The 23,086-nt window shown below is 52.9% G+C and overlaps 1 protein-coding gene across 1 annotated transcript; it reads left to right on the top strand.

The window, feature by feature from the left end:
* The first annotated feature begins 395 nt into the window (after positions 1 to 395).
* Positions 396 to 21,638, top strand: LOC127035686 (E3 ubiquitin-protein ligase TRIM39-like). The gene is made up of 6 exons (XM_050925921.1): positions 396 to 875; positions 2,338 to 2,433; positions 5,235 to 5,465; positions 16,528 to 16,550; positions 16,643 to 16,743; positions 20,737 to 21,638. The coding sequence occupies exons 1-6, from the start codon at positions 447 to 449 to the stop codon at positions 21,279 to 21,281; spliced, it is 1,425 nt and encodes a 474-aa protein (XP_050781878.1). The 5' UTR covers positions 396 to 446; the 3' UTR covers positions 21,282 to 21,638.
* Positions 21,639 to 23,086: the final 1,448 nt, after the last annotated feature.

Below are 23,086 nucleotides of genomic sequence, written 5' to 3'. Positions count from 1 at the left end.
AGGTTAACATTGGGTTCCCCTCGCACCAGCAGCAGGAGTGTCAGGGCACTCCAAGCAGAGCTGGGCATCAGGGATGGGGTGAGGCAGAAACCCATTAATCTGGTTTGTGGCTGTCTGGATGGTGAACTGCTCTTGGCTGGGCTAGACAAGTATCGAAGCCTAAACTCCATGCATTGCCGCAGCTGTTTCCCTTCCGATGCCTTTGGGAATCTGGAGAGGAAATTCCCAGCAATAAAACCCACTGAGGGCTTCCGAGGGGAAAATCGCAATCAAAACCAAATCTGCAGTGCACATTAGCCTCCAGTCCCTCCTCCACTCTCCAGTGTCCATCCCTCCCTGTTCTAGCCCCTCCTGCTGCAACCCTGCTAGAGAAAGGCAGGAAGGAGGAAGTCTTGTTGTTGACTGGTTGGCAGACCGCAAGTGGAAATATTCTGAGTGCAGCAGCCATGGCCTCAGGAAATAACCTGGTGGAGAAGCTCCAAGACGAAGTGTCCTGCTCCATCTGCCTGGAGTATCTGAGGGACCCTGTGACCATTGACTGTGGGCACAACTTCTGCTGTGTGTGCATCACCGACTATTGCGAGAGGTGGGAGGGCTCCACAACTGAGGTGTTCTTCTGCCCTCAGTGCAGAGCAGGGTTCCTGCAGACCACGTTCAGGCCCAACAAGCAGCTGGCGAACATTGTGGAGGGCATCGAGCAGCTGGCACTTCAGCCAGACAAGGAGCCCAAGGAGAAGCTGTGCGAGAAGCATGGCAAGAAGCTGCGCCTCTTCTGTGAGGATGACGGGGAGGCCATTTGCCTTGTGTGCGACAAGTCCCGGGTGCACCGCTCCCACACTGTGATCCCCATCGAGGAGGCTGCCCAGGACTACAAGGTAGGAGCAGTGACAAGCATCCAACTAGCCAGAGCCATGAGAGGGGTTAGGGCTGCCAGGCAAAGCCCGAGGGATGTGCTCCACCCCCATTCCCAGCCTTCAGAGTTCTGGGCTCTTTTGTGAGAATGGGCTGTGGCTCATGCCTGGGGTTTTAGACAGGGAAGGTGCCTGTCGCTGACCCATGCCCTGGGCCCTGGTTGGGTGGTCCCACCTGTAGCCATGGAGAAATTCTCCATCCTCCAGAGCCTATGAACAGAGCTCTCTCAGCTAGAAAGGGCATCCAAGGAGCGGCTGTGCGGGGCTCTCTCCCCAACACAGCTTACCAGGCTGCGACCCCACCTGCTTGAGCAGGTTGGGCACCCAGACCAAGAGCGTGTGAACAAACTGATGGAGGACATGGTTCTACGCTGCTACTGGCCCTGGAGCTCACCACTTCTGCCACAGAGCTGGGCACTGGCTGTCTGCCCCCTTACCACTGCCTTGTGAAGCCAGACTCTGGCCTCCCTATCACTGCTGCCCCCTGGAGGATAGCCCCATCTGGCCGCCCCCCACCACTGATCACCGGAGACAAGCCTCGCTTATCTCCCCCCTCACTGCTGCCCCGCTCCAGTGATGCTGGAACAATTTGTATAGTGAGTCATTGAGCCAAACTGTAAACCCTGCATATGATGGGAGCCACTTTAAGCCGGGGGTGCTGCCGCAACTAGCACCCGCAGTTCCAGCACCCATGACCCCCTCCCTGGAGACGGGCCTCATCTGGCCTCCCCTTCACCACTGCTACCTGGAGGTGAGTCCTGTTTGGCCTCTCCCTCACTGCTGCCCCCTGGCAGGGAGCCCCATCTACCTGACCCTTCACTGCTGCCCCCAGCCTGGAGCCGAGCTCTGGCTGGCCACTCCCTCACTGCTGCCTCCTTAGGTGGAGCTGGGCCCTACCTGGCTGCTCCCTACCCAGAGCTGGGCCCCAGCTGGCTGCCCCCTCACCGCTGCCCCCTCGAGCTGATCCTGAGCCCTTGTATTGGAATGGAGAACTGCCGAGAAGAGGGGGGCGGGACCCCTGCCCAGTCACCTCTGACAGCCCTGAGGTGCTGATCTCTCTGCTTCTTCCCCTGACTAGTTCAATGGTCGCTATAGGAGTGAAGGTTCCTTTCAGGGACCCATGCCCTTGCCCAGTGCTCCACAGCTCAAGGACCCCAGGGTGAGCGGTTCTCTGCAGCCATTGGAGCCCCATTTCAGAAACCATCCTTGAGCCCTCCAGTGGAATGGGTTACCTAGGGAGGTGGTGGAATCTCCAAGGCCTGGCTTGACAAAGCCCTGGCTGGGATGATTTAGTTGGGAATTGGTCCTGCTTAGAGCAGGGGGTTGGACTAGATGATCTCCTGAGGTCTCTTCCAACCCTAATCTTCTATGATTCTATAATTCTAAGTGGGTACTGGGAGGATTCAGCCCTGTTTTCTCCCCACAGATGAAACTGCAGGAAGCTCTGGATCTTTTGAGACAAGTGACGGGGGAGGTTGCAAAGCTCCAGGCCCAAGAGGGGAAGAAAACCGCCCAGTGGAAGGCAGGTGTCGTGAGTGTGATCCCACCACAGCCTCCCTTGTGCCATGGCACTGTGGGCCCCAAGCAATAGCATGGGGGTCTGGCACATTTGCTGAGGGGGGACATTCACACTGAGGACCTGATTGTTTACTCACATTGGTTTTACATCAATTTAACTCCAGTGGCTCTTGATTTTTCCTAGTATAACTGAGATCAGAATCAGGCCCTGAGACTATGATGGAGCATCCTGGTGGGGCACGAATGGAAAATTCCCTACACAGGGGACTAAGACATAAGTATGGCAGAGGGGAGGGCCCCATTGCTGCACTGTTCCCAAGAGAAGAACATACAGCAGAATGGCATCGTAGTCACAGTCCTCAGCCTCTGCTGCCAGCCTGAGGCCAGCTTAGCTCAATCACAACAGTTTATCATAATGCACCCCTGTGGCAAGGTGCTAGGGCTGCTTGGACCATGTGTGTCCCCTCACGCCCTCTGCTCTATTTATAGCTGGAGCCTCCCACATTTCACAAATGAATCTGTTTCCCAAGTATACTGATTGAGTCATTTTCAAACTATCCTGCCAGGGCAGTTGTGCAAGCTCCGCTCATTGCACAATCTGAGGGACCAGGAAGTGCTGTGTTGCCACAGAGTCTGATCAGCTCTTGTACTGGGCTTGCTCCCAGCTCTGCTCTGTCCGAGGGGGGGCTGGGCCCAGCTTCATCGTGCATGGCTCTGCCTGATTCCCTGCCATGGCTTGGTGCTGGGGAGGGCAATGCTCCCCTCCCCCTTCCCGAAGCAGCTACGCCACTGCCATGCCCCGTCTACACTTCAAGAGTCCACATCTCTGTGCTCAGGGGTGGGGGGATGGTGTCAGGGAGGAAATGGGCACCCACAATGCCGACCTGACTCTGCCAGGGCCCATTGAGAGTGACAGACAGGCACAAGATCCTCAAAGGAGCAGCAATCCCAGCTCCTGCATATCAATGGAAGAGGGAGAGGGCTTGTTGGTTGAGGATTTCTTCCCAGCCCTGCCAGGCAGGAGGGGAGAGTGGTGACTGAACCCCCTGGAGTCCACACTGCCTCCTGCCAACAGTAAAAAGCATTTTGGTGACACAGCCCTGCCCCTCACTCCCAGCCTCAGTCCCATGAGGGTTAATGCAGCCCATGGCCCTGACTGCGTGGGGGAGAAAGGGACTGGGCTCCTGGGGAGAGGGGAGCCCCTGAGCCCTGAGGCATTCCTGGCCGTTAGCATGGCATGGAACCAAAGTACTGCTGCACCAGGCCAGCCAGACAGGCTTAGCCAGAGCCACCAGAGCTGGGAGGGGCTTTGTAGAGCACATGGCAGAGTGCAGTGGGGACTGCATGGCTCAGGGCCTGCTGATGGGATGTGGAGTCTTTCACCCCTTTCCAGGTCCAATCCAGCAGTGACTGAAAGCTGTTGCTGGCTGATGATCTATTTAGGGACTCATGGACTGAGTTTGGGGGGTTCTCAGTCCGCTTGCCAACAGACAACTTTCCACAACACAAAAATACCCACCTCTGCAAGGGACATCCATTGGCATCTTGTTGGCAAACACAGAAGGGAGGGTAGATCTCAGCCCTTCAGTCCCACCCACAGGTTGCTTAATATGTGTGTGTGTGTGTGTGTGTGTGTGTGTCGGAGGTGGGGGGACATGCATTGCCCCAGTCCATGCAGAGTGGACCTTGCCTCTGGCTGGTTCGTCAGGCTGCGGAGCTGGTGGCTGTGCAATCAGTGTGCGCCGTTATCCTTCGGCTGCCATTCTCTCCTGCCCTGCTGTGGGGCTGAGGTGGCACGCCAGTGCAGATGAGCCCAGAGGAGTCTGTGTGCCCAGAGCTGGAGCTTCAGGAACTGTGTGCCGAGCAGGAGCCATTCCTGCCCCCTGCCTGTGTAGCCACACCCGCTGGAGCTGACCAAACAGCCATTTTCTGTGGGAAAACCTCTAGCACAAAGAATTTCCACCAGCCCCACTAATAGCTCAAGAATAGGGGGTGGCGCTAAGGGGCATGATGGCAGGGACAAGTGGGGATGACAGAATGAATGGGGGGGCACCCTAGGGGCAAGGGAGGACAATAGCAGGGACAAAGGGGCAGTTTGTTACAATGTGCTAGGAGCATAATATTATAGCATGAACGAGGGGTGACCAAACTTACGGGCCCTCCGAGCCACGTACGACAACCTTCGGAAGTTCAAGTGCTGGGGCCCGGGCTTGGGGCTTCAGCCCCACAGAAGGTGCCTGCTGGGGCTTGGGGCTTTAGCCCCACTCCTGCTGAAGCCCTGAGACCCCCCACTCCATGCTGGGCAGAAACCTCTACCCCACCACCCTGCTACAAGGCAGAGGTCCCAAGCTCCCCCCTGAAGTCTGGTAGGTGGAGAATGGAGGGGGGATATGGGGGTCTCTGTGAGCCACACTTTAACATTAAAAGAGCCGCATGTGGCTCATGAACCACAGTTCGGCCACCTCTGGCATAAAAGATCCCACAGGGCCCAACCCTTCTCCTTTAAATCCCCAGAAAATGGGCCATGGTTCCCAACCCACAACCCTTAGATGCCCAGCAAATGGCCTGTGGGGCCCAGTGCACAGCCATTAGACCCCCAGCAAATGGCCTGTGTCCAACCCACCACCTCTAGATCCCCAGGAAACATTCTGTGAGGCCCAACCCACCTCCTCTAGATCCCGCCAGTAAACAGCCCACCAGCCTACTACCTACTACCCCGTAACTCTCAGCAAACTGCCCTGTGTCATATTTGGCCTTATCCCATTGAGGTTCCTCCTCCCTCTCCCGTGGTTTCTGCCCCTGCAGGACAAGGTGAGGGCGCAGAGAGAGGTCATTGTAGCCCAGTTTGCCAAGCGCCGTCGGGCTCTAGAAGAGGAAGAGCAGCTCCTCGTGTGCAGGCTGGAGGAGGAGGAGGAGGAGACCCTGCAGAAGCTTCAGGAGAACGCGGCGTTCCTGGTAGAGCAGAGCTCCAGCCTGGCCCAGCTGATAACGGAGATTGAGCAGAAATGCCAGCAGCCAGCCGCTGACCTGCTCAAGGTGAGAGCCCCTCTCACGATGTGACAGGTTTTCCCCAGGTGCCACATGGAACTGGGATACCACTGAGCCAGCCTGTCCCACTAACCTGGGTTCCCCTTACTCTATGCTGCTGTGACAGGCTCTCAAGCCCCCTTCCAGCACACACACAGGTAGGGACACCCCAGCTGCAGCTATATTCACCCAGATGCTGAGATCAGCTCTGCATGGGAAGGCTCAGCTAAGGAATTGCCCAGCACTCAAGTGTACACTGCCCCTGGAGTGTAGACTCAAAATTGTGTCATATTGTGCTGCACAGAGAACTGTCCAGCGTCAGCTCACTGAAATCCACTCTTTCCCTCACTGTGGAGGAAGAGATGCACAGCTTTTTCCTCCTCACCCCAGTTATGAATTCCACAGACTGGTTTTAGAGAAAAGTGATTCTAAGGGATAGCAAACAGATCAAAGCAGATTACCTAGCAAATGAAACAAAGACACAAGCTAAGCTTAATATACTAAAGACACTGGTTTTAACTAGCAAATTCTCACCCTGAAGGTTGTTTTGGGCAGATTGCAAAGGTTCTTGAAGGCAAATTGCTCTTGCTTGCAGCTTAAAACTCCGGGTATTTCTTTCACAGGCCAGACACCCTTGAGCCTGGGTTCAGTCCTTTCTTCCCCAGGACAAGTTTAGGTGTTTACAGCAATCATCTTGGGTGGGGAGATGAACCTCGATTATCTCACTCCCCTGCCTTAAATAGGATTTATATATGGTAGAAATCTTTTGTCTTTTAGTGTGATTCCCACCTCCCTCAGTGGAAAAATACTGGTATCCTATCATGGATGACTTGAATACATGATCCTGCAGTATCAAAGCAGCCATGAATCAGAGGCGGTTTGTCGCAGCCCAGGAAAGCTTCTCAGGAAGGTGGGATATTAGCATCTTCAAAGACCAATTGTTCTCCTTAATTGTCCACTGACTTGTTCCAGCTAGCCAGCCAGATTGATTGCATTCTGTCTGGTTGGCGTTCACCAGGTGCAAACTCTTTTGTAGTGTAGATGTATAGTCAATATTCCCAACTTTAGATACAAAAATGATACATGCATACAAATAGGATAATCATATTCAGTAAATCATAACCTTTCCAGTGATACTTTACATGCCCTGTCTTGCATAAAATACATTATGATTATGACACAATCATATCATAATATTACTATGAAAAATATGGGAAGCAGTGTCACACACAGATCCACAGGATCAGTGCTATGGCCCCAGCATTGGAACAGTCTCTAGGAGGAACCCCTTCAGTGGTAGACTCCCTAAGGGTCTTAATCTTCCTCCAGCACAAACCACACAGCTTCACCGCCTCCTTAGAATGGACCTCGGGCCTGCAACACTCCTGCTTCACACCATGAGCTCCGTTCAGCGAGTCCAACTGAGACAGACCCTGATGGAGACTTGTGCGCTCGTTAGGGCCTAATGCATCTCACACCATTAGCAGTGGCACTCGGACAGCATTGTCAAAGTGGGACGGTTTATTCATTAACTGGAACACAGCCCAGGAAGTCTTTAGGGTAGCCTAGAGAAGTGAAGGGTAAACATGGTCCATTCTGGTTAACCCAGAGCCCAGCCACGCTGTAGTGAATCCCTTGGTTCATGTTCTGTCTATCCCACATCTGACCGCCTTCATCCGACTCCAGATGAGAGCACTGACTCCTTCCAGCAACCAGCTCTTATCCCCCATCCCATACCCTTCCAGTCCTTTGGTCTCATGCTGGGGGGTTGTTGTTCAGCTTCCCTACGGGCGACCATGGGGAAGTCCATATCCCTCTGGGTCATTGGCTGCCAAGTGTCAATGTTCTGGTGTCCGGATTTGCCCTTGTCTTCTCAGATGCTCCACTGAATTGGGGATTAAGGCCCAGCCATCCACACCTCTGTCTCCTAGCCTGCCCTGAGAACAAGCCATCCTTTCCCACCCACTAGGTAACAAATTAACACATAGTGGAAACTGAGGCACACAAAGGCTTCATAAAAATAGTAGGGCTGTCGATTAATCACAGTTAACTCATGCAATTAACTCAAAAAAATTAATTATGATTAATTGCAGTTTTAACCATACTGTTAAACAATAGAATACCAATTGAAATTTATTAAATATTAGTGGATGTTTTTCTACATTTTCAAATATATTGATTTCAATTACAATACAGAATACAAAGTGTACAGTGCTCATTGTATATTATCATTTTTACTACAAATATTTGCACTGTAAAAATGATAAATAAAAGAAATAGTTTTCAGTTCAGCTCATACAAGTACTGAAGTGCAATCTCAATCATGAAAGTGCAGTTTACAAATATAGATTTTTTCTGTTACATAACTGCACTCAAAAACAAAACAATGTGATATGTTAGAGACTACAAGTCCGCTGAGTGCTACTTCATGTTCAGCCAATTGCTAAGACAAACAAGTTTGTTTATGTTTACCGGAGATAATAGACTAGAAGAATCTGCTCAGAGAAGCACCTCAGAGACAGTTATTTGATTTGGGACAGAAAGTCCTGATTTCCTTGTCTCTCCTCCTCACATGGAGCTCGGGGGGTGCTCCCACACTCCCTCAGAAACCTTCCCCCTGCCATGGACCTGGGAGCAGCCCTGTTATCACACCCACACAGGCCTGAGGGACAGCCCCATCCCCCCTGCTCCCCCATCCACCCTCAGGCATCTCCCCCTCCCTGCCATGGACCGGGGGGGCTGCTCCCACACCCACTCTCAGGCACGCCCCATGGAGACCCCCCAGGCAAAGCCCCCCACAGCCTGGGGCACTTGGCTGCCCCAGCTGCAGGGCAGGACAGCAGGGGTGCCCAAGGCTGGCCCCTGCCTGAGCCAGGGCAGCCGAGTGCCCCAGGCTGTGGGGGGCCTTGACCCCTGCGAGGCAGCTCCCCGCCGGGCCGGGCATCAGGTGCTCCCGGCTGCCCCTTGCTTCCAGCGCTCGCTGCCCGGGCGGGTCCCCCCAGCCCCGCCACTCCCTCACTCACTCATAATGCTTCCCACTTCTTAATTACATCACCTGACAGTGAGAACGAGCATTTGCATGGCACTTTTGTAGCTGGCATTACAAAGTATTTACATGCCAGATGTACTAAACACTCATATGCGCCTTCATGCTTCAGCCACCATTCCAGAAGATATGATTCTATGCTAATTAAAAACAATCTATGCTCATTAAAAAAATAATGCATTAATTAAATTTGTGACTGAACTCCTCGGGGGAGAAGGGGGAGAATTGTATGTCCCCTGCTCTGTTTTACCTGCATTCTGCCATATACTTCATGTTATAGCAGTCTTGGATGATGACCCAGAATATGTTGTTCGTTTTAAGAACACTTTCACTGCAGATTTGACAAAATGCAAAGAAAGTACCAAATGTGAGATTACTAAATATAGCTATAGCACCTGACCCGAGGTTTAAAAATCTGAAGTGCCTTCCAAAATCTATGAGCAATAAGATAGGAGCATACTTTCAGAAGTCTTAAAAGAGCAACACTCCGATGCAGAAACTACAAAACCCAAGCCATCAAATAAGAAAATCAATCTTCTGCTGGTGGCATCTGACTCAGATGATGAAAATGAACAAGCATCAGTCTGCACTGCTTTGGATCTTTATCAAGCAGAACCTGTCATCAGCATGGATGCATGTCCTCTGGAATGGTGGTTGAAGCGTGAACGGACATATGAATCTTTACGTGCATCTGGCACGTAAATATCTTGCGACACTGGCTACAACAGTGCCATGCGAATGCTGCTTCTCACTTTCAGGTGACATTGTAAACAAGAAGCAGGCAGCATTATCTCCTGCAAATGTAAACAAACTTGTTTCTCTGAGAGATTGACTGAACAAGAAGTAGGACTGAGTGGACTTGTAGGCTCTAAAGTTTTACATTGTTTTATTTTTGAACGCAGTTTTTTTGTACATAGTTCTGTATTTGTAAGTTCATCTTTCATGATAAAAGGGATTACACTACAGTACTTGTATTAAGTGAAAGGAAAATACTATTTCTTTTGTTTTTTACACTGCAAATATTTGTAATAAAAATAAATATAAAGTGAGTGCTGTGCACTTGTATTCTGTGTTGTAACTGAAATCAATATATTTGAAAATGTAGGAAACACCCACAAATATTTAAATAAATGGTATTCTCTTATTGTTTAATAATGTGCTTAATCATGATTAATTTTTTTAATTGCTTGAAGGCCCCAAAAATATTATTAAAAATTCCCACTTTATCATACCCGCCACCTATTCTTGACTGGGTTCTGCAGTGAGCGAGTGAGAGGGGAGAATGAGAGAGTGACTAAAAAGAGACAGAGAAGAGAAAACCATTGCTGATACTGAGGGAGGAGTGGGCAACTTGCCCTCCAGTACCAGTTGCCAAACTCCCCTACCCCTCTGCTAGGGTCCTCCTGCCCCACTTCCCTTCTTCCCAGCCTGGAAACCTCTCACTGGGAGGAGGTTTGTGTGACGAACTGGGAATGTTCTTAATGTTTTCTCTGAATACTGTGTTGGTGCCTCAGTGTCCCCATGGCAGTTCTTAAGTATCTGGCAGAGCAAGGGCCAGTGCACCTAAATGACTGACACTCTGTCTCCTAGTAACTGATGGCCTGGGCCCCTCCTCTGCAAAGGTGCCAACTGAAGGTGTTGGAGACAAAGAGATCAGGTGACCTCCTGGCCCGGGAAAGGGGCTGAGCAGAGAGGAGGGGCTGGAAGGGGTTGTTAGTCTGGAGCTGGCTGAGGGCAGACGTTGGGGTCTGGCTCACTGACCCCCAGAATGGACCCGGCCGAGGGGTCCAGTTCTCTGTACCTACAAGCTCCATTTTAGACCCTGTTCCTGTCATCGAATAAACCTCTGTTTTACTGGCTGGCTGAGAGTCATGTCTGACTGCGAAGTGGGGGTGCAGGACCCGGTGGCTTCCCCAGGACCCCACTGAGGCGGGCTCGCTGTGGGATGCACACGGAGGGGCAGAGGATGCTGAATGCTCCAAGGAGAGACCCAGGAGGTGAAGACATGTGAGCTTCTTGCCCTGAACAAGTCTGCTCCAAGGGAGAGGAGGCTCCCCAAAGTCCTGACTGGCTTGGTGGGGAGCAGTTCCAGAGCATCGCCCGGGGACTCCGTGACAACTAGTGGCAGCGGCGGGATGTACTGCACCCCGTGAATGGCGCTGCTTGCAGTAAGTGACTGGGGAGCAGTAAAACAAAGGAGGGATAATGAGGACCAGGCATGCTGAAGGCTCAGAGAGGGACGGTTTCAGGGGGTGGTTAACCTCTGGGAGTGTGTGACCAGCGAGAAGGACTGTTGGAGTAACGGGGTCCCCTTGAGGACTGCAGCGAGCAGTCTCAGGGGCGGAGGAGCTTGCCGGGTCGAGCGAAGGATTTTTGCAGTAGCAGGGTTCCCCTGGGGATGGCAGGAGCAGTCCCAGGGGCGGAGGAGTCTGCAGCTTGACCCTGGCAAAAAGGTGGTGATCACGAGAAGGGCTGGCACACCAGGGATTCTTCCTGGAAACCATGGGGGAGCCAATAGCACACAGGCCTGTGAGTCCAGAGCCACTTGGGAACGGTGAAGTGATGGCCTATCACCATCTCCTTGAGAAGGACATTATGATCCTGTGCACAAAGAGAGGGTTACGCGTGGGGAAATTCACCAAGGCACAGTTAGTCGTGCAGTTGGAGGAGGAGGACTGCTCTGAGGAGCAGATTCCTGACCCAGATGGGGCTACAAGAGGATCTGGGAGCAGCTGGAGCATCAGCCAGGCATCCCCGGGAGTCTGGTCCCCAATCAGACGAGGGTCTTCACGATCGGGTTCCACATCAGGAGATTGGAGAAGGATGGGATGGGAGCAGAGCCCGAGAGAGCGAGAGGACCGTGAGAGAGAGCAAGAGCCCGAGGAAAAGCTGCAGGAGAAGCAGCAGCAGCGTGGACTGCTGATGGTGGAGCAGAGAGACATAGGGGGCTGCCCAGGGGTCAGTGGGGAAACATGCCTGCAGGGACGAGACCCTGGGACAGAGAGAACTGTGGTGGTGCAGCCCCAGATGCTGAGGGACTGTGGGATCTGAGTGAAGTTCCCTGGGGTGAAGCCCCTCGCCTTGCCTATGGCCCAGATCCCTGTGCAGACCCACGAGGGGTCGGGCTGGCTGGTAGTTGGGGTTCTCCAGGATATCGGCTCGGAGGCCGTGTTGGGGGGTGACTGTCTCCCCTTGGGACAGGATCCAGGCCCCGTTCCTGTAACGGCTGAGGGTTTGAATTCAAATCCAGGGAACCAATTGGCTAGGATGGAAATGGTCAGTGAAAATGCAAATGACCTGGCTGGCAGGGGGGAGGGGCTGCTGGGCTCAGGATACCTGCCTACCTGTAACCAACCCCCTGGGGCTGAGTGGGAGGGAGAGATGCTCCCCGCCCCCCTGCACACCGGAGAGGGGGCTCAAGCTGGCTCTGATGCTGTGACCAGAGCAGAGAGCTCGCTGCCTGACCCCACTGGGACAGCAAGGGCAGCACTGAGCACGGGGGGAGCTGAGACCCCAGCTGAGTGGGGGGACACCCAGGCAGGGCAGGTCAGCTGCCAAACAGGTTTGCCTGGTCCAGACATGCTGCTGGAAAGTGATTACACAGCAGGGAGGGAGCTACCAGGGACAGGGCTCAGGGGGGCTGTGACCCCAGGCCCAGCCAGCGAGAAGGAACAGGTTCCACTCCCTGCCCCAGCTGCTGAATCCCAGACCGAGCTGCAGAAGGATCCCTCCTTGGAGAAGCTGAGGGAACTTGCTGGCCACAGCGCTGCAAATCCCCTTGGGGAAGGCTGCAGGGACAGAGTCCTGCAGGAGGAGGGATTCCTGTACCGGGAATGGGCTCCCCAAGGGGAAGTAGAACTGGGGGGAATTGGAAGGCAGCTGGTGGTGCCCCAGGAATCCACAGGGTTCTTCCCATTTGAGCTGCTGGATGGGAGGAGAGTGAGGGAACCCCTGGACCTGAAGGGGGAGGATTGGATGGAGAAGGGGGAAGACCCCCTGGGGGATCTCTTCCCTGAGGTGGGAGACAATCTCCCCATCAGGTGTTCCCCGTTCAGAGTCCCTGGGAAAGCAGCCCAGAACCTGGAGAGAGAGGTCAGGGACATGCTGGCTTTAGATGGGATCCAGCCGTTTTACAGCCCATGGGCCTCACCCGTGGGGCTGATCCCCAAGGGAGACAGGATGATCTGGTTTTATGGGGGCTATCAGAAGCTTAAAGACATCACAGTGTCCAATGCCGACCCCATGCCTACGCCTGGGGAGATTCTAGACAAGCGGAGGGCGATGGAGAACTTGGCCCTGGCAGACACAGATAACATGTGCATCTTTAGCCAGACCTGGGAGGAACAGGTGTCCCAGGTGAAGAGGGGGCTGGGCTGCCTCAAGGAGGTGGGACTGACGGTAAAAGCTGGAAAGTGTAAGGTGGGGACGGCAGAGGTGTTGTGTCTGGGCCACAAAGTGGGAAGTGGCTGCCCAAGCCCAGAGCTGGCAAAGGCCAAGATGGGGGCTCTTAACCAAGAGAGCCCGAATCACAGACCAGAGGGCTGGGAAAAGACCCAATCCCAGCTTGAACCCCAGGGGTATTGGGGTGGCAAAGGGTGTGGGCTGCATAAACCTTCCCACATGCGGCCTGCAAGTGCCATCAAGCACACCCGACCTAAGGGAGGGCGTGAGACTGGACTGTCCTGGTGTAACTCAGACCAAGGAATGGGAGAGATGCTGGGGCATCCATGGGAAAGTTGGTGGGTTCGAACTTCCCCAGGTCACTGGCTGGAGTGATCTCGCTCAGTTCGGTCTCGAAGGGGGGGAGAGATGTGACGAACTGGGAATGTTGTTAATGTTTTCTCTGAATACTGTGTTGGTGCCTCAGTGTCCCCATGGCAGTTCTTAAGTATCTGGCAGAGCAAGGGCCAGTGCACCTAAATGCCTGGCACTCTGTCTCCTAGCAACTGATGGCCTGGGCCCCTCCTTTGCAAAGGTGCCAGCTGAAGGTGTTGGAGACAAAGAGATCAGGTGACCTCCTGGCCCGGGAAAGGGGCTGAGCAGAGAGGAGGGGCTGGAAGGGGTTGTTAGTCTGGAGCTGGCTGAGGGCAGACGTTGGGGTCTGGCTCACTGACCCCCAGAATGGACCCGGCCGAGGGGTCCAGTTCTCTGTACCTACAAGCTCTGTTTTAGACCCTGTTCCTGTCATCGAATAAACCTCTGTTTTACTGGCTGGCTAAGAGTCACGTCTGACTGCGAAGTGGGGGTGCAGGACCCGGTGGCTCCCCTAGGACCCCACTGAGGCGGGCTCGCTGTGGGAAGCACACGGAGGGGCAGAGGATGCTGAATGCTCCAAGGAGAGACCCAGGAGGTGAAGCCGTGTGAGCTTCTTGCCCTGAACAAGTCTGCTCCAAGGGAGAGGAGGCTCCCCAGAGTCCTGCCTGGCTTTGTGTGGAGCAGTTCCAGAGCATCGCCCGGTGACTCCGTGACAGTTTGCAACAGGGAAGGGGAGCAGCCACTGGAGCAGCCTCCCGAGGCCCTTTGGGGTCACAGTGAGGAGTCTCTGACCTGGGTGATGCTGGAGCTCAGCCTGGATGGTCAGAATGGTCCCTCCTGGCCGTGACCTCTGTGGGTCTTTGAACTTTTTATTTTCAGTAGCACCCTCTGTCTCATGGACCGTTTTCAGCTACTTCAAGGCAGGCACCTGCCAGTCCCAAGGGACCTTCCTGCTTGCTTGGCATCGGAGTGACTCTGTGAGGCCATTGGCTGGGAGGGTCAGGAACACTTTGTGTTCCAGCGATACCATTGCAAATCCTGAGACTCCCGAGAGTCTTTCTGCGCTCGCTGCAGACCCCCCACCACCTCTTGATCAAATCCGGCTTCAGAAAGGCGTGACCTCCTGAAGCCACAGCAAGGCACACTGCTGTGCAAGTATCAGAGGGGTAGCTGTGTTAGTCTGGATCTGTAAAAGCAGCTCCCAGCCCTGTCTTGCAGGGCACTGCAGCAAAGAGTCCTGTGCCACCTTATAGACTAACAGACCTTTTGAAGCATGAGCTTTCGTGGGTGAATATCCACTTCGTCGGATGCAGGTCATGCTCCAAAACCTCTGTTAGTCTATAAGGTCCCCTGTGCAAGACAGGGCTGGGAGCTGGGTTGCTGAAGTCTGTGCGTCATGCTGCAGTTAACAGCCCTGTCTCTCTGTGGCACTTATGTGGCTGCCATGGTGTCAGAGCCTCCCCATCTTTAATGCATTTATCCTCACACACCCTGGGACTAGGCAGTGCTGTTATCCCCATTGTACAGAGACTGAGGGCCAGAGAGACTCAGTGACTCACCCAAGGAGCGCATGGCCTAGCCAGAAACTGAACCTCAATTTCCTGAGCCCAAGGCTGGTACCATAGAATGATAGAATCATAGACTATCAGGGTTGGAAGGGACCTCAGGAGGTCATCTAGTCCAACCCCCTGCTCAAAGCAGGACCAACCCCAACTAAATCACCCCAGCCAGGGCTTTGTCAAGCCTGACCTTAAAAACCTCTAAGGAAGGAGATTCCACCACTCATAAACTCATAGACTCTAGGACTGGAAGGGACCTCGAGAGGTCATTGAGTCCAGTCCCCTGCCCTCATGGCAGGACCAAATACTGTCTAGACCACCCCTGATAGACATTTATCTAACCTACTCTTAAATATCTCCAGAGATGGAGATTCCACAACTTCCCTAGGCAATCTATTCCAGTGTTTAACTACCCTGACAGTTAGGAACTTTTTCCTAATGTCCAACCTGAATCTCCCTTGCTGCAGTTTAAGCCCATTGCTTCTTGTTCTATCATTGGAGGCTAAGGTGAACAAGTTTTCTCCCTCCTCCTGATGACACCCTTTTAGATACCTGAAAACTGCTATCATGTCCCCTCTCAGTCTTCTCTTTTCCAAACTCTTTTCCACCTCCATAGGTAACCCATTCCAGTGCTTCACCACTCTCTGAGTGAAATTTTTTTTCCTGATATCCAACCTAAACCTCCCCCACTGCAACTTGAGACCATTGCTCCCTGTTCTATCATCGGGTACCACTGAGAACAGTCTAGATCCATCTCTTGGGAACCCCCTTTCAGATAGTTGAAAGCAGCTATCAAATCCCCCCTCATTCTTCTCTTCTGCAGACTAAACAATCCCAGTTCCCTCAGTCTCTCCTCATAAGTCATGTGCTCCAGCCCCCTAATCATTTTTGTTGCCCTCTGCAGGACTCTTTCCAATTTTTCCAGATTCCTCTTCTAGTGTGGGCCCAAAACTGGACACAGTACTCCAGATGAGGTCTCACCAATGTGGAATAGAAGGAAATGATCACATCATTCGATCTGCTGCCAATGTCCCTACTTATACAGCCCAAAATGCCATTAGCCTTCTTGGCAACAAGGGCACGCTGCTGACTCATATCCAGCTTCTCCTCCACTGTAACCCCTAGGTCCTTTTCTGCAGAACTGCTGCTTAACCACTCGGTCTCTAGTCTGTAACAGTGAATGGGATTCTTCCGTCCTAAGCACAGAACTCTGCGCTTGTCCTTGTTGAACCTCATCAGATTTATTTTGGCCCAATCCTCTAATTTGTCTAGGTCCCTCTGTATCCTATCCCTACCCTCTAGGGTATCTACCACTCCTCCTAGTTTAGTGTCACCCTGACCACTCACCATCCATCCCCCGGTGGCTGATTTCTACCAGGTACGTTTCCAAGCATCTTTGCAAGAGAAGAAGAAACTGAATGTTTTAAAAAATGAAAGTTGAGCTTTCCAGGCCCAGATCCTCCAAGGTATTTAAGGCATGGAAATCAGTGGGAGTTAGGCACCTAAATACCATGGAGGATCTGGGTCCCAGGCCCTGTACATTAGGGAAGAGCACTTGGGCTTCCTGGGGCTGCAAAGGCTGGAAGAGAGAGAGAGATGAATTTGGAGGAGGCAGGATGCTGGACTGGCTGGGCAAAGATCTGACTTGGCATGAAAAATCCTCACTAAGAGGCAGACCTTTAATTGCTTTTGTGTTTTCTCTCCCCTTTAGGATGTGAAAAGCACCTTGATCAGGTAGGAGGCACATTTCAGTTCCCCATTGTGTTCCCGTTAGAGGTCCCTATGGCTGTCTGCTGTATACTAAACAGATAATGTCTTCTCCTTAGGAGCCACAGTGTGAAGCTTCAGGAGCCAGAGGCTGTTCACACAGAGCTACAGGATTCCTATGAGGTCCCCAGGTTGAGGGAAACACTGCAGAAATACAGAGGTAAAGGAGGGGAGATAAAAAGGGGGCAACCAGGAGCTGGGCATGGCACAGTCTGTGGGAAGGGAATGCAGGGGAGCTCATGGGGCTGTGTGATTTGGGGCTCATGGATCTCTGGGTCAAAGGCATGAGTCCCCAAAACAAAATGCTGAGGTGCAGGTTTATTCAGTGTGTTGATGAAAGGGGCATGGGCCCTGCGGAGGAAATACAGGACCAGAGAAGAACCACAAGTGCCAAGCACACAAATGTGTGTGAGAGAGAGAGCGCATGTGCGCTTGTGGGTGTGACTGCATACGTGAGTGTGTGTGTGTGTGTGTGTGTGTTAGACAAATGTGTAGCTCATCAGCTCTGGTTGCAGGCCCTGTGTGTATCTCCTAGATCTGCCTGCAGTTTTATGCTTGAACAAAGTCCCAAAATCAGAGCAAAATCACCATAGTTTGCCTAGATCCAGGGCCAATCTGGGTTCCCCTACCTACCTCAGCCAGGGATTTTTAGAGAAGAAGCTCCTAAACCCAGGACACATAGAGCTGATTAGCCCCTATCAGAGCCACACTCAGCCACACAGCGATGTTCAGGAGGCGTGACAGTGTCCTCTGTACAGCAGCAGAGGTCCCAGATGCAGACCCCTCACTGCCCAACACAGCCCTCCTGCCCACAAATCAATCCACCTGTGCTGTGTAGATGCCTGGCTGGTGGGTTGTGCTCACATGCTCAGAGTCACAATTTGGCGATTTGGGATTGAGAAGGAATCAGATCAAACTGGCAGGGACCTAATGGGTGGGGCGGGAGGAGTGTTCACCTTCCTCTGCAGCAGGGAGCAGGGATCACCTCCTGGGATCATCTGGGCAGATCCTACCTAATCAATTTCCCAGCAGGGGCCTTGGGCATTGGCAGAACCTCAATCTCTCCTCTTCTCTGCCTGTGGCCCACAACAACGGAGTCTCCTGGGGACTGGAATGCTTTGATCTGATTGAAGTCATTGGGCTCAACAGGGTGTCGGGGTGTCCAGGTGAAAGGGGGGTCAGGGTGGAAGGACTGTCTAGCCTGTGCTATACAGGAGTCAGACTAGATAATCCAATGTCCCGTTAAATTCTATGAAATTATGAAACTACACACCAGCCCTGCTTCTGACTCTGCACTGGCCTCATCCAGCATCTCGCCAAGCCCAGACCAGCTGTATGTTAGCAGACATGTTCCTTCCAAACCAGAAGTGGGAAACATGACAGGCTGTGAGGTCAAGGCAGTCACAGGGAACCACTGAAAGCTCAGCAGGGCTGGACAATCCTCAGGGCTTCGGGAAGAGTGGAAGGAGCAAACCTTCCCTTATTAGGGAAAATGAGGGCCAGTGAAACATGCCCAGGGCTACAGGATATAAACGCCAACTCAGGAAAGGTAAGGACACCGTGAGGCAGGGCCTGAACCTGCGCAGAGAAGAGCCCTGCTCCAAGAACACAGCCTGCCTGCTTTTGAGTCATGGGCACTAATCCACTTTCTGCTTAATAAAGAAATTCCAACTTTTCAGTGGCTGGGGCTGAATCCCAAAGAGTTGGGCTGAAGGACTGTGAGTTGCAGGCCGGTGGAGATGCTGAAGGGCTGCAAGCCCTGGGCCTGGTGCAGACGCTGCAGGGCTGCGAGCCCCAGGCCCAGCCTAGAGGCTGAAGGCCTGCAAGCCCCGAGCCTGTCACACAGGTTGAAGGGCTGTGAGCCCCAGGCCTGGCACAGACACTGCAGGTCTGTGATCCTTGGGCCTGTCACAGCCAGACAGCCTGGGCCCATTCCTGTGTATCATCTGGGGGTAGAGTGAGGAGAGGAGGTGCCACCTCAGTTTGGAAGGGAATTTGTTATTCAGAAGCATCTACTCAAGACGAAGCAGTCATTGGATTAAGGGTTGTTGGCTTGAGCTCCTCAGCCTCAACTCTCTCTTCCTTTCTCCATCATTCCCAGCGCTACTGGCTCCAGCTTTGTCTCAGAATCATATACCAACAGTTAGGTTAAAAAAGTGAGCACAGACCAAATCCCTGGTTTTTAGGACACTGATAATCAACTAGGTCCTTAAAAGAAGAATTTTATTTTTAAAAAATGTAAAAGAATCACACCTGCAAAATCAGGATGGAAGATAACTTTACAGGGTAAATAAAAAGATTTAAAACCAAGAGAATTCCCCTCTGATTCTGCTTCCCAGTACAAAACAGGAATAAAATTACCTCTTAGCATAGGGAAAATTCACAAGCTAAAACAAAAGATAATCTAATACATTTTTTGCTGTTACTTACAATTTTTGTAATCTTAGATGCTTATTTCAGGTAGAGTTTTAGGAGGTGTTTTTTTCCTGACCTGTTCCCTCTCTGTCTGAGAGAGAACAACAAAGAGATCACAAACAAAACCTTCCCCTACAGATTTGAAAGTATCTTTTCCCCTTATTGGTCCTTGCCAACCAGGTTATTTGAGCTTCTTAACCCCTTACAGGTAAAGGAGGGATTTTATGCTACCCTTAGCTGTATGTTTATGACAGGGGCCAAGAACGAATCCTTGCAGAAACCCACTAGAAACATAGCTGCTTGATGAATCCCCATTTACAATTAAATTTTGAGATTTATCAGTTGACCAGTTTTTAATCCTTTAATGTGGGCCATGTTCAGTTTACATTGTTCTAGTTTTTAATCAAAATGTTGTGCGTTACCAAGTCAAATGCTTTACAGGAGTCCAAGTCATTTACCTTTGTCAACCCAATGTATCATTTCATCAAAGATATCAAATCATGGTGATTTCGTTTTAACTTTGTCAGCCACTGAGGATAGCTGAGGCTTTGAGTTAGAACAGAGGACAGCTCTGTTCACTAGGGTGGGAACAGATCGTGTTTCCTGGCCCCAGAAGATTTCAGTTGTACCAAAGGGAGCGGCATGACCCTTTCCGCACATGGCTAGTGGAGAGCTATGTTTATAACCATCCAATGACATTCTTTACCTTCTGCCAAAGGAACAGGCCCAGCTGTTGGGAGGAAAGGGGGTGATTTCTACACACGTTGAACTGAGTGCCTGCCAATCACAGGCAGTGCCTTGTGTGCTTTCTCAGAAGAATATTCAAGATGACAGTGGTTAGGAAACACCTTGGAAATTAGGACTCCTGGGTTCTATGCCCAGCTCTGGGCAGGGAGTGAGGTCTAGTGGGTATGGGGGGGCTGTGACAGGGCCCCCGAGGGGGGCAAGTGGAGCAATTTGCCCCAGGCCCCCACAAGAGTTTTTCAGGGCCCCTGGAGTGGGGTCCTTCACTTGCTCTGGGGACCCTGGAAAGCTCTCGTGGGGCCTGCGCCCCCGGAGCATCTTCCATGGCAATTTGGTGGCAGGGGGTCCTTACGCCCCGGGACCCACCACCAAAGTGCTGGGTCTTTGGCAGCAATTTGGCAGTGGGCCCCCCCACACACCGAACACCCCAGGCCCCCTGAATCCTCTGGGCAGCCCTGGGCTGTGAATCTGCACTCCTGGGTTCTATCCCCAGCTCTGGACAGGGAGTGAGGTTTAGTGGGTATGGGGGGTGGGGGCTGTGAATCTGCACTCCTGGGTTCTATCCCCAGCTCTGGACAGGGAGTGAGGTTTAGTGGGTATGGGGGGTGGGGGCTGTGAATCTGCACTCCTGGGTTCTATCCCTGGCTCTGGGCAGGGAGTGAGTATGAATAGGGGGGCTGGGGGGTGGAAGTCAGCGCTCCTGAGTTCTATTCCTGGATCTGTGAGGGAGGGTTGTCTACGGCTTATATCAGGAGATGGAAAGTCAGGCCTCCTCCTGCCTTAGCTGCCAACTCCCTGTGTGACTGAGGGCAATTCTCCCCCTCTCTGTGCCTCAGTCATACGGGGATAATGACACCAACCCAGCCCCTGGGGGTTGGGCTGGATTCATTCCAGTCTATAAAGCACCTCTGAGGGAGGTGCTAGGAAAGGGCAGGACATAACTAACCAACAGACACGAATGGGATGCACCATGTGATTCTCTTTCTGTCCCTAGTGGACGTGACTCTGGACCCCAACACAGCCAACGCCTACCTGCTCCTGTCCCAGGATCGGCGGAGTGTGAGGGTGGGCGACAAGAGGCAGGACGTCCCCAGTAACCCCGAACGATTTGACATGTGCACCTGCATCCTGGGCCAGCAGCGGTTCACAGCTGGGAGGCACTACTGGGAGGTGGAGGTGGGGGACAAGACGTGCTGGACTCTGGGGGTCTGTGAGGAGTGTGTGAGCAGGCAGGGAATATTCACGCCTTCACCAGCAACTGGCTTCTGGACAGTGTGGCTGCGCAATGGGAATGAGTATGCAGCGCTCACCTCCCACCTGACTGAGCTCACGCTGAGAGTGAAGCCCCGGCAGATCGGCATCCTCCTGGACTATGAGGCTGGAGAGGTGTCCTTCTACAATGTGAATGGTAGCTCTCACATCTACACCTTCAGTGACACCTTCTTGGAGCCCCTGCGGCCATACTTCTACCCGGGGGTGCGGGCAGGCGGCCTGAATGATGCACCGTTGACCCTCCAACCGGGCACACAGCAGCCATGAGCCAGTCACTGTGGCTTCAGTGCCTTGGGCTTTCAGGATTTATCAATGAAAGGCTTTCTTAACAACACATAATTCACTGGTGGAACTTACTGCCACAGGGTATTTAGGGGGACAAATGTCTAGTGGGATTCAAAAATGGATGAGACATATATATGGATAATGCGAACATCACCAGCTAGAGAGGGCAGGAGACACCAGCATAGGCGCTGACTCCGTAGGTGCTCCGGGGCTGGAGCACCCATAGAGAAAATTAGCTTCCTTCCCCAACTGACCGCTGCTCCGCCTCCTCCCCGAGCATGCTGCATCCCCACTTCTCCACCTACCTCCCAGCACTTGCCACTGCAAAACAGCTGTTTCTTTGTGTAACAAGCTCTGGGAGGGACGGGGGGAGGAGCGGGAACATGGCGCACTCAGGGGAGGAGGCAGAGAAGAGATGGGGCCGGGGCAGGGATTTGGGGAAGGAGTCAGAATAGGGGCAGGGAGGGGGCAGAGTGGGGTGGGGACTTTGGGAAAGGGGTTGGAATGGGAGTGGGCAGGGGCAGGAGGGGGTGAGGCAGGGGTGGAGTCAGGGTGGGGCTGGGGGGGGTGGAGGTCGAGCACCCACTGGCACCAGCAGAAGTCGTCACCTATGGACACCAGGACTATAAAACCACCTCCATGGGGCAGGATCCAGCCACTGACTATAGGGGGGCACATTCCCTCAAAGAGTAGGTTTTCCCATAATTACACACTACAGGGTCTCTGGTACCTTTCTCGAAGCCTCTGGTTATGAAGACAGGATACCTGGCTTTTGGGTCCTGTGGTGACCTAGCACGGCAAATCCTGTGCTCTCTGGGTGCTGACAGAACAAGAAATTGGTCACTGAAGCTGACATTTGGCCACAAAGCAGGAGCACTGACCCATGATAAACGCCCCCATGCTGTTAGACCTTCCTGACAGCCCCAGTAGGGGAGTCTCCACCCAGCATTGCCATTCTCCAGCACTGGAATGCAGGGTCAGCAGCATCTGCGGAGAGGCCCAGGGAGCAGGAGGGAACAGGTGAGAGGATCTGAGGGCCTTGCCCAGTTTGCAAAGAATGCAGCTGCACCATATTTTATAGACGGTGTGGCTGGTGGAGACCTTGGGTCTCTGGCATGTCATACTCTTGGCCTAGCTGCTCAATTCAAGGTAGAGCATTGCTGCCTGGGTCCTGGAACCTTCAGCGCCCACGCTTCTTGGGGCAGACATGGGATACATTGCCTTTGGCTACCCTTGTTTTAAAGGGCTCATGGGGTGTGGACACGAGGATGGAGTCGCGTGTCTATAAAGGGTGGGGCCTGCCAATACGAGTGAGCCAGCTCCAATCAGTAATTTGCCTCTGACCTATCCCCGCTTCTAGTGAAATACCGAAACCTTCCTTCCGCTGGATGCTTCTGAGCCCAGCCCAGCCTGAGTGCCAGAGCTGTCCGCAGCCCTGTGCATGTGCTGTCCCTGGTCTCACTGACTGTGCATCAGCACTCAAATTCAGGGGGGGACTTGGAAGCCTGTTGGCCCATAAGGCTCACCTCTCTAGGTAATTTTCTCCCATCAATAAACAATGCAATGCAATAGCCTTGTATAAGCTGGCAAAGCATTCCTTGTGTCCTGAGAGCTGCTCACCCCCACATGCTGGGGGTCGGTGGAGAGCTAGGAGATCTAGTCCAGCTGAGCTGTGGTGCTCTCAGGACACAACACTCTCATGGGCCCTTCATGTTGCATGTGTGATTCAGGGAACACTACGATTGTCTGATGAAGCTGCCCATTCCCTAGCCCTGGGGCTCTCAGCA

The sequence above is a fragment of the Gopherus flavomarginatus genome, chromosome 16 (genome assembly GCF_025201925.1).
Source record: "Gopherus flavomarginatus isolate rGopFla2 chromosome 16, rGopFla2.mat.asm, whole genome shotgun sequence".
Classification (NCBI taxonomy): Eukaryota; Metazoa; Chordata; order Testudines; family Testudinidae; genus Gopherus; species Gopherus flavomarginatus.
This window is presented reverse-complemented; position numbering and strand designations above follow the sequence as displayed.

What these genes read in the sequence shown, in the direction of transcription:
- LOC127035686 (XM_050925921.1), top strand. Translation starts at nt 447, where the DNA reads ATGGCCTCAGGAAATAACCTGGTGGAGAAGCTCCAAGACGAAGTGTCC. An exon ending in AGAAAACCGCCCAGTGGAAG is followed by an intron (nt 2,434 to 5,234) that starts GCAGGTGTCGTG and finishes CTGCCCCTGCAG; the next exon opens with GACAAGGTGAGGGCGCAGAG. An exon ending in AACACTGCAGAAATACAGAG is followed by an intron (nt 16,744 to 20,736) that starts GTAAAGGAGGGG and finishes TTCTGTCCCTAG; the next exon opens with TGGACGTGACTCTGGACCCC.